Below are 11,564 nucleotides of genomic sequence, written 5' to 3'. Positions count from 1 at the left end.
GATATTAACTTCTAAGTTCTACTGAATGTGTTAAGAAGCGATTGAAGATTGAACTGGGAGTGCCATTTCCAATGTTTAATGGTGATGTTTTGGAAGAAGATCTAGTGGGACAAATGATGAGAAGTGTGATATAGGTCATTTCTTCCAATTGGTCATACGAGAATTAGATAGAAGGAGTTGATCAATTTTTTATAAAAACAAGGCTTTTCCCCAAGGAAAATACTTGACATTGTGAGAATTGTACAACTAATAAAATCTGTGATTACAAATGTCACAATCTTAAGCTTATGGTGCATGGTTGTCCAAAAAATATTTGGCCACTTGCATATTTTTGCTTGGATGGAAACATTGATCAGGTGTACTGTTGTTATCATGAAACATGTTATCATAGAGCAGCCCATTCAATTGGTGGCTGTCCAATTTGTGTCAATCAAACACTTTAGTTCTTGAAAGAACTTCCTGGAAGATTCAACCATAAATATTCATGTGGGGGGTTTGGACAGTAATGAAAACTACTTGCTCAAGTTATGGTTGTGATTAATTGCAGTGGAGTTCTTGGTGTGTTCGATGGTCAAGATGCCTTGCAGTATTGTTGTTATGGCCAATCACCCCTCATGAATATTACAAGAAAAGCTTGAGGACATGGTTTTGTAAAGGGGAGGAAAATGTTAAGAACCCTATAGGCATATAAATAATCATTGTTTGTAATGTTGCATTTAGTTAGTTAGTTAGTTGTAGGATTGCAACAAGTTGAGCCAAGTTAGTTACAAGTTGTTAGTTGGTTATTTGGCTAAGCAACTTGTATAAATACATATAATCCATAGCATTGTGGATATTAAAGAATAAACCAATTGCTTAGTGCATGTAAATAACACCATTAAGGCATGAGAGAATGCATGTGTGGTTGGATCTTGACTTTACACGTGGAACAACTGTGAGCAAAGGAAGAGGAAGCGTTGGCTAAGGGATCTTGTTCTTGGTAAGACGTGACTGTTTTGGAAAGGAAGTAAAATATGCACCTGACATAGTACTCAAGCACTTACAAAAAAGGAGATAGTGACTTTCTAAGGTTAGCAACTATGAGGACACCCTTTATTGGTTGAGTACATGTTGTACCACTTCAAAAATACATGTATCATTCTCAATACTCCTGATGTCCCTCTCAACGTCCAAGAGGTGTTCCCTGAGTAGTGGCAAAGTCACTTACGCACAGGCCCTAATGCCATATTGGCGCAATTCCTATCCTCTAGTCAGTAGATAACATCACAGCTGTGAAAATGTCCAAAATAAGAAAATGATGACTTGACACGTCCTTGTACTCAACCATATTTCTTAGATTATAAGAAGAACATGCAGTTGTATTTTTAGGGCAAGAACCCAATGAGATATTGTAGAGAAGAGAGTAGAAAGTTGATAAGATAGAAGACAAAGTCTCTCTTTAAGGAAGAACACCCTTATTGTACAAGAGATACCTCTTTTCTTCACATAACACAAATCTGAGCAGAGCAAGAACGTTCCATTCTTACTCAAACCGTGGTTTTTTATCCCTTCGCTAGGGTTTTTCATGTACATCTTGTGTCCTTTTCTCATTCTCACTATCACTTTCTTCTTCTCTAATGTGTGTCATGTTAAAGCTAGCATCTTTTTAAGCTTTTTGATGTAGATTTACTGTTAGATAACTTATTTTATTTCTCTATATAAGCTCAAATCTAACTTGCACGTACAGTGCATTAGTGCATATTTCTCTTTTAATCTCTTTCTTTCTCTATGGAGGGTGACTACCTTGAATTTAATCAATTTCCCTATTATTCCCATCCATCCCCATTAGGAACCACTAGTTTCCGAACACATTTTTACAAACCTCTCCACAACTTCTCTTCATAGGTAGCCCAAGTTAGTCCCCTTGGATTTCCTATTTGATCAGAGCAATGAGATTCCCAATTGTTGTGTGCTAGATTAATAATCCAAAATATTACAAAGCCCAGGAAGAAGTTCCCATAACATTATTGGCAAGATGAATGAAGTGGAAATAATACTTGAATTTTTTCAGCAAATGTAAAGTACTATTACTCCCATTTTGCAAACATCCAATCCCTTGGGGTAAGTGCATGTTACAAGGGATTAAATTTGGATAGGTTTGGACAAGTTTTTCTTTTTTTTGACAGTTAATTTAATATTTGCCAAGTGTCTTAAAGATATTTAAAAATGGGAGAGTTTTTCAATGGGAGGTGATCCAGAGCCATAAATTAATTAATCTAAAAATAAATTTTACAAAAAACTTTTGTAAATTAATTGATCTAACAATAGGATGTTTTTTAAAATTAATAATTTAATGATAGGTTTTGCAACAACTTTCTATCAATAAAATAAAATAAAATAAATTGAGGCTCTCGCCTTAGCGTATTTTTCATGGCTTAAGGCGGTTACCTTGCTTGCCGAGGTTCAATAGGTGAGCACCTCGCCTTATAAAGTTTTTAAGGCGCCTAGGCAAGCACCTGGCTTGCCTTTGACTATAATAATAAAATCAAAACAAATTGTTTAAAACTATCGATTTTCCCTTGCTAAAGTTTAATCCTAAATCAAAACCACCCAAACCAAATTGCAATTTTTCAAAATCTTCATTCTTAAAAACCAAAAGAAAAAAAAAAAAAAATTTCTAATACGATAAAGCAAAAAAAAAAAAAAAAAAAAAAAATTATTAGGGTATCTAAAATGGAATCACCATAACTTTGCTTGCTATTGGAGTTTGGTAGAAAAATTATAACTTTTCTTTTCGGGTGTTGAGTAACAAGGAATAATATTTAATAAAACGAATTCACTAACAACTGTTAGGGGCTTGATCAATATTTCATTAATAAAATAATAATCTTTAAACCTAAAAAAAGAGCGCATCATTTTCCCCTCAGTTTTAAGCAAAAGTGTCATTCCCTTAAATTTTAAAGGAAATTTTTATAATTTAACCAAAAGAAATTTCTTAATTTTAGCCCCCTATCACCCGGGTGTCCTACTATGGTAATTGCAATTTTTAATTGAATGGTTATGGTGATAGTCATGGTCATTTTTTTTTTTTCAATATTAAAGGCAATTAGTTGTAAATTTAAGTCAAATTAATGTCTTAGAAGTTAGTTTAAAGATAAAAAAGACATTAAAAAAAAAGCACTGAAAATATCAAATAAAATAGCAATGGTTGAACCAAACATCAACATTTTATATATTTATATATATATATATATATATATTTAAAAGGTTAAAAAAATTAAAAAAAAAACCTTTTAAAATGATATATTTTTTTTGATAAAATTTAAAATGATATATATGTTAATTAATCATGCATTCCACAGAATCCACACCACACAAATTGAAGATTAAAAAATGGATAAGCATTAGCGTACCAAACACCTAAAAAAAACAACATACATTTGACGTGCTAATTTTTTTTTTTGGTGTTTTCGTCCTCTTTTCTAGATTCTGACTCTCTCAGTCTCTCTCTCTCTCTCTCTCTCTGTCCTCTCTGGCATTGAGTTTTTGGTGGCGGTCTTGAGTTTCATTGGCCATGGGTTTTCGGTGACGGTGCCAATCTTGATTTTTGGTTGGTTTTGGAGTGTCGAGTTGCTGTCTATCTTGAGTTTCGGTGGCGGTGCCGATCTTTGATTCTCTGTTGGTTTTGGGTGTCAGTCTCTCTCTCTCTCTCTCTCTCATTTGGCCGTGGGTTTGTTTTTGGTTGTGGTGTCTGGTCTTGAGTTTCGATTGGTTTTTTTGGGTATTGGGTTGCCTGGTTGTAGTTGGTTTCGGTTGCTTGTGGTTGTAGCTAGTTTCAGTTAGTTTTGGCTGTCCCACTAAAAGTAAATTTTTAGTACGTTGACATTTTGTTTTTTTAGAGTGCTGACACTGGTGCTCTAGCCTTTAAATGGGATTGAATGTTAAAGATGTTATAGCTGGTTGGAATTGCTCATCAATGGAAGCATTCTATCTCTTGGCCACAATTCTCTCCAACTTCCTCAAATCCCTCACTCTTTCTCTCCTCCTCCTCTTCCGCACTCTCCTCCCCCGCCATTGGTTTTCGCGCTCCTCCTCTAACTCATCAGAATCTCTCTCTCTCTACGAAGGCACCGTCTGGCACGAGCGCCGTCGCCCCGTCCGCCATTCTTTCTGGTACCCAGTCCGCTACGCGCTTTATAACCTCGACCACGCGCCACACGCGCCTCCCGACCACCTCTCCGCCGACCAAGCTCGCCAAATTGCCTCCACCAACGGACAAGTGTATGTATTAATGTATATGCTCGTCATAGTCACCCTTCATGTTAAATTGTCTTTGTTTTTGTTTTTGTTTATGTTTTTGTCAGTGACACTAGTTTGAGGTTTGAGTTTAAGGTTTATCGAGTTATGTCATATGCTTATGTGTAAAGGTGTAAACTTTTTTTTTTTTCCTTTGGGTCAGTTTGCTTTTGACAATACCTCCGAGTGTGGGATACGTACAAAACCCACTGAGTGTGTATTATTGCTACGATGTTGAAGCTGAAGCCCAAGCCTCTGCCTCTACTCAGCTTTTGAAGAAGTGCATTGCTGAGGTGTGTGATTGTTTACAATTTACTTGGATTTCTAGCTCATATTGTTGACTTCAAATTTAAGTAATGCACACCTGTTGTTGTGCTTTCTCTCAAAATTCTTCATTTCTTTTTTTAAGAATTGGAATTTTTAAGATGTGAAAATGTTATAGACTGTGGATGGTTTTATTGGACAAACTGGGGTCTGGCATAAAGTTGAACATTGTTTACTGGACTAGTTAAATTGTAAAAGTAAATTCTAATGCAGAAGAAATCCCCCATGTAAATAAGAACTAATTATTAGCAAATGTTGAATGTTATAATCAGCTAGCTTTGAACGTACTGAAAGAAGAAGTTAGGATCACAAAGTTGATGCATGACATATACTATTGTAGACTTTTGAAAGTTGATCATGATGTTTTCTTTGTGTTGGCATGTAAGGAAATATTTCATCAATATGATACTCTTTTTGTAGCAACTAATGGAACTAATTCACATTCTTTTGTATAAATTCTCATTGTTGTTAGCTCTGAAGATTTATTTGACCAAAATATGAAACGCATCAAGGCTGAAGTTACTCTGTTCCTGTCAAAAGTCTTATTTTCATGCTGCTTAAGTGTTTCTTCTTCTTTTTTTTTTTCTTCTTTTTTAGATTTTAATCTCATGTTGCTTGAAGCCTTTAGGCTAAGCGATGATGGTGTTGATTATTTCTTGTTTCAGGTAACAAACACACCATGGGGTGAAAGAGTAACATTTGTTTTCAATCCAAATTCTGATTTAGTGGCAAAGTCCTTACACGTTAGTCCCTTTATGGTATGTCTCAGAAATTAGTTTGCTCTTGCATTTTTTAGTGACTTGCTTTTCCTCATACCTTATAGCACCATCTGATAACCAGTTGTGAGATTACTTTTTTTTTTTTTCCTAAATAATTTGAGCATTGAATTGATGTACTTCTTTGTGTGAATGTTTGATGTGTCCATTCTTTTGGATTCCTCCCTCGTGAGATAAATACTGCAATATATATGGTGCATTCTATGATAAACCGTTGTCTAGTTGGTGCTTTCTACAGAAACATCTTGTCTTCTAGTTCTTAGTTGTTTCTCTGCATGGACAAATGAGAGAGAAAAGTTCACTCCTTTTTTTCCTATGTTATTTCTAAGAATCTATAGCATTGGACTATAAATGCAAAAATGAAATGGGACAACTATCTGACATTGATGCCTGATCATTCATAGGCAGTAATTGGAATCTTGATATTCTATTCGTGAATGGCCATTCAGTTAATAAGCTTCCTTTTTCCATTTTGCAACTCTTCACGCTATTTATACAGTTGTCGGAAGGTGTTTAACATCACCTTTTGCACCCAACCTGAATCTTATATGCTGGAAATTTTCTTTTGGCAAATGGTCGATCAGTTGATGGCTACTTTTCTTTTTTCCTTTTTCTTCACACTGTCATGCAATTGAGTGAAAGGCATTTGAAACATAGCCTTTTGCAACCAGAATAAATATATCATGCTGGAAATGATTGGTATAAATGTAATACTGAAGCTTTGCATATCTAATTTGGAACAATTTACTAAATTTTATGCACGTTTTTGGATTTATGTTCTTTGAGACTTTCAACTTGGAAGTTGTGAGCCTTCAACAAGGGCATTGTTCTTGTATGTCATCTTGAACATTGTCTTAATTAGCCAAAGTTCTGCTAAGATCTGAAGTAATTCCATTTAAAGGTAATATCTATCTTGGTGCTACCTATAACATCTGAAAGAATATGGATGTCCAGGTATAACCTATTATAAGGACAGTCTTCTTCAATTCAGGCATGCCCATAGATGAAATGAAGCCTCTAGGCTTAAAAATTCACCAAGTATGGTAGAATAACAGACTTGCAACCATGATTAAGGATACAAGAAATAGAAATAGAAATATTAAGGTGTGCTGGAAAGTTGGCATCTCGCTGTTTTTCTGACTGAAGATGAAAAAGGAAAAAAGTTGGCATCTGAATCTGTATTTCACTATGTTCTAAAACTTGATGGGTTAGGGGAAGCAAGGATGTTTTACAGGGAATACTTCCTGACATAGATTTTCAACCTAAATAATGACATGATGCTGATACTTTGGCTGAATATTTGATTGTACTTTTTTTTTCCCAAAAAAAAGAAAAATCAGAGATACTTTGGCTTTAGTTTATAGTGATCAATCTTAATGTGCTTTGATTATCCAAACTTTTAATATGGAAAGATTTTTTCTTTCTTTGAGTAGTCATTTGGGAAACAATTGCAGGATATGCTTGGGAATTGGAACATGAGAGCAAATGCTCCTGGAGATAATCTGTATGTGACAATCTCAGTTCAACACCCCAAGCTTGGTGACTATTTTACGGCTGTCTTGGAAGCAAAAAGAGTTCCCTCATCCTTAGTTTCTGATCATGCTATGTTCTTCTGGTTGATGCCTCACAAGGTTGCAGTGTGGATCTACTGGCATGTAAGTAGAATTGGGAGCTCTTTAGAACTTAGTTTCAGTAGTATTTATTCAAATTAATTCAACAAGCTTTCATTACAGCTACTTGGGCTGGTACCATGAATCCTTTTCACCTTAATTTGGTTTTTCTTCACCTTGAGAGTATGATATTTGAAATTCAGAAAACTAACTTGTCATCGTGGCTCAGGATTTTCATTTCTTTCCCCTTTTGTCAAATTTGGGAAAGAGGCAAGCAACTGGAAAGTTATTTTTGGCTATAGAAAATAACTCATGCACCCACACACATAAGCAGGATCTAACGACGGACAGAAGCCACCAACTATGTTGGAATTCCAGTTGGGCTGTCTGCCCATTGGCACTAGTCGTAGTGAATGAGTGAATAAGTCTAATAAAAATTTGAAAATGTAATACTAGATGATGTTATAGAAGGATGGAGTTTTTTTCAGGGTGCTTTGGGATAAATGACATTGCAAATGCACTGTACATATTATTATAGGGTAAATTACATTTTCCCCAACACTTATGCTGTAAGAGGAGTTTGGTTGCCAGCCTATGGTTTAAAAGATGGGGTACTTACCTACCTGAGGTTCACACTATTAGTATCTGTCATACTATGCCATCAAAACATGCATGAGCTAATAATATGCTTTGTTTAAAAGTGGCATTATAGCCACCTGTGGTTTATAAAGTGATACTTTATCCACCTGTGACTTATAGAAATAGGCCTTACTCACTTGTATTGTACATAGCTGTTAGATGCACGGTAATATTTAACAGCAGAATCTAATGGATGCTAATAGATTGTACCATATATTCATAAAGTGTTACTTTCTAAACCCCAAGTTGAAAAACCAAATTTGCGTCATATCAAAAGTAAGCAAACCGTTTCATGATAATTTATAATATCTGAAATTCTGTCATATCTTCTAAAGCATTCTGTTAATGATGAAAAATTGATTGTGTAATTGCAATGATTGGAAACCTTTAGGGCTTCCAATTGGCAAATCTTTTTGGTTAATTTGAGTTATATAAGGGTAGATTGATCTCGAAACTTGTATCAAAGCATAAAGTTGAAAACCCATATAAAACAGTCTAATTTAAATAATAATAAAAAATATATGTTTGTGTGCGTGCACGCATTTGTAGGTTTTTCTCTGTAGTATATGGTGACCATATGGCAAATCTTAAAGGGTGGTGTCAGACCAAGTAAAAACGGGGTGGCGAATGCTCACTTTGAACTAATGCAAGCTTAGACAGAATAATTTTTTTTGATAGGTAATAAGACTTTATATTGAAAAAATGAACATCATGCTCACGATAGTGAACACTCTGAACAAGAAACAGATACAAAAATAATCAAGAACTAAAGGAACAAGAGGCTAAAAACTAAGATAAAGAAATACAATTCGTACACCCCCAAATGCGAGCCCAAAGAAACAGAGTACCAGAAAGGAGAGATTTTAGATGATCTAATGTTCTCTCCTTGTCTTCAAAAGTGCAGTTATTGCATTCCTGCCAAACCAACCACATTAAACATGACGGGACCATATTCCAAATGGTTGAAACGATGCCTTCCAAACCAGTTTCTCCACATAAAGAAAAAAGAGCTGACTGACCTTGGCATTACCCATTGGATCCCAAACACTGCAAAAGCTTCTCTCCATAAGGCATGAGAAAACTTACAATGAAGCAGGAGGTGATCCACTGATTCCCCATCACAGCTGCATAAACAACACCTATTTACCAGAAACCGACCTCTATTGACAAGATTGTCAATGGTATAGGAAGAAAGACACCCGTTTAGGCACCTTTGCACACCAAATGCCCTTCCAAGGAAATTCTTCAGTGTTAGGACTAGATAACAGCTTGTAAAAAGAGCGCACATAAAAAACCCCAGAATAATTGATATTTAAATTTGCATTCTTGATGAAGTTAGCTGAAATTAGCAGCTTTATTTGAATTCCCAGTTTCCCACGAACCGGCCCTACCTTATGCCTCTAGATGATCAAAGGCTAACTCATGCTCCTTGATTTGAATTTAGCTGTTGTTTCTAACTTCACCAACTGGCTTCTCACAATATCGATATTTGTTTTTCAAATGTTCATACTTCATATGCAAACTTGTCAATTCTATTCCATTTTAGCCGGAATGGCTGAAATATTTTGTTTGAGAGAGAGAAGTCAACTGACATGATTATTGGTCTCAAGGATCATCATGAGAATTTTTTGTCAATCACTATTATTTGGTGGTTTGTTGTCAGTCAACTGACATGGTTTTCGGTCTCAAAACCACCCTTACAGTTTGTTGAGAGCCGTATGTTTCAATGATGGAATTGCTTCATCTCTATAGATAAATGAGAATGTTGTTTAGTTTGAGTTATTTAGCTAAGCTTAGACCTTTTTCTTTATCTTGAATACTTTTCCCCATTTTACATTATTTAGTTTATAAATGGTGTAAAACTTGCCCCATGTCTAAGAAACTCATTATTACATAACAAGTTTTGTACAAAATACATATATGATATATCACAGCTGAAAAGAAAAAGAGTTCACCAAGCAATATCTTAACTGAAAAGAAAAAGAGATAGACAGGTTTGGTGAAAATTTTGAAGGACGAAAATTGAAAACTGCCTTTTGCAATCATGTCATGTATGAGGTCGACCCTAATGTCAATATTTACGGTGATACCCAATGAAATTTGATATGTATTGTCATTTAATTGTGGTTCTTTTGTTCACATGTGTTATTGGCATTCTTGAAACAATCAAATTGATTCATAGAAAACTGCAACTTTTAGTTCATGATAAGTATAAACAAGGTTCTAATTGGGTTTTAGAGATGTGTGTGCTTGATTAAAGATGCCTCAGCTAGTTGAACATGACCCTTGTGTAGTTATTTGCGTGCTTAGCTTAGTGTGTTCTTTCCTCGTTTATTTTTCCCCAACAGTACATAGAATAAGCCAACAAAATAAACCATGGAAATAAAGCTATGCTATGAAAATTCTTCATAAATTCTGAACTTGGGCTATTTGACTTTCTGAGTTCTTGTTATGTTAAGAGGTTGATTACATGATTGGTTGTTGACCGTTTAAAACATATACTGTCTTGCCTTCTCATCCTTTTATAAACTCATATTGGATAAAATTCCAAGATAAGATTGCATTGAATTTACTTTTCATTCTCTTAAATCCATGTTTTTTCTACAGGCTTTGAAGCTGTGGTGGAAAAATGTATCATACATCCAACACCCTAGGTATACTAACCCAGCATATAGGGAGGAAGCTTCGATACGTGACCACAAAATTCAATGCTGTCCAATAATTGGATCAGACAAAGAGAAACACCTGCAATTTGAAGGAAGCGATCAAGGGTATTTCCTGGACAGGAGTTGCGAGATTCGTCAGTTCACATGGAGAAAGGCTAAGTGGCCCTGGTCTTGAATACAGGGGGAAAGAATCTGTGTTGTCATTCATAGGTATACAGTAAAAAGCAATAAATTTGAAAGAAGAAATCATTGGTGGTTAATAATTATTTCAAAGAAACCATCACACTTCACACTCAATTCATGTGATGATTTCAACTCTTGTGAATTGAGTTCAATCATACATGGTTCAATGGAAAATCTTTAAGTCGTATTTTAAAAAGTCATTATCAATCGAACATCTTATTCTCTATTGCCACTTGTTAATTGTTATTCCCCTCCTCCCTTTTCTGGTCACTGTTGTCAGACTGATAAAGTTTATTCCATATGATAAAAAGAGAAAAAATGGGTTAGCGCTTGGCAGTGGCAAATGAATTAGTTTGATTGCAACTTATAAAATAGCACAGAATTCAAATGAATCAAATAAAAGGAACTCTTTAGCACTAACCACACAATTGAAGAGAAAACTAAGGCTGCTGCTTGCTAAGCAGTGCAAAATGCACATTTTTCTTTTTGGCTAAAAGCACACAATAAATTCATTTATGAGAAAGTCTTCATTTTAGTATAGCTGTTGTGGGCCCCTACATTGTTTAGTTGAAAGGTCAAAGCTTTGTTTGGAGGTGCTGATTTGGATGGTTGGGAGAGTAGATCAATAATCCTCCATTTACTAATTTTCACTCTCAAATCTCAATCAAGCCTAAGATTAGCATGACTTTGCCATTTCATGTTGGAACGGTTGCAATCCAAAATGGTTAAACACGCACGCCCTATAAATACACATGTTCATTCGAAAAAATAATCTTGTGAAAATTATACTAAGTTATCTATGTAACAATGCAATGAGTGAATGTCATGTGATTCAATTTTATACTACTTTATTAGAGCTTGTTTTGCCAAAGTTTTACATGGTATTTACTTATTAGGTTGTTACATAGATGATTTAGTATAATTGTTGCAAGAAATATTCTAATTCATTTGCTTTAAAATGTATAGTCCATTTTATAATAAAGATTTGGTAATTAAAAATCTACATATAAATATAGTGCAACCTCATTTAAAATTTAGTTATAATTTTTTAATGGGTGCGCCATGTGCAACTCATGGGTCACACATGAAGT

At 34.8% G+C, this 11,564-nt stretch overlaps 1 protein-coding gene across 4 annotated transcripts; it reads left to right on the top strand.

Moving 5' to 3' along the window:
- Positions 1-3,431: 3,431 nt before the first annotated feature.
- On the top strand, positions 3,432-10,699 carry LOC126726460 (uncharacterized). 4 transcript variants are annotated; one of them, XM_050431720.1, is made up of 5 exons: positions 3,437-4,272; positions 4,439-4,568; positions 5,265-5,357; positions 6,830-7,030; positions 10,232-10,699. In XM_050431720.1, exons 1-5 carry the CDS (start codon positions 3,908-3,910, stop codon positions 10,463-10,465), a joined length of 1,023 nt encoding a protein of 340 aa, XP_050287677.1. In that variant the 5' UTR covers positions 3,437-3,907; the 3' UTR covers positions 10,466-10,699. The 4 variants fall into 4 exon arrangements, with proteins under 4 accessions (XP_050287680.1, XP_050287677.1, XP_050287681.1 ...); XM_050431721.1 differs by having other exon boundaries at positions 3,441-4,260; XM_050431723.1 differs by lacking the exon at positions 5,265-5,357 and having other exon boundaries at positions 3,432-4,272.
- Positions 10,700-11,564: the final 865 nt, after the last annotated feature.

This window comes from Quercus robur, chromosome 5 (genome assembly GCF_932294415.1).
Source record: "Quercus robur chromosome 5, dhQueRobu3.1, whole genome shotgun sequence".
Taxonomy (NCBI): Eukaryota; Viridiplantae; Streptophyta; class Magnoliopsida; order Fagales; family Fagaceae; genus Quercus; species Quercus robur.
Note: the sequence above shows the minus strand (reverse complement) of the source record. Positions and strands in the feature narration are given on the sequence as shown.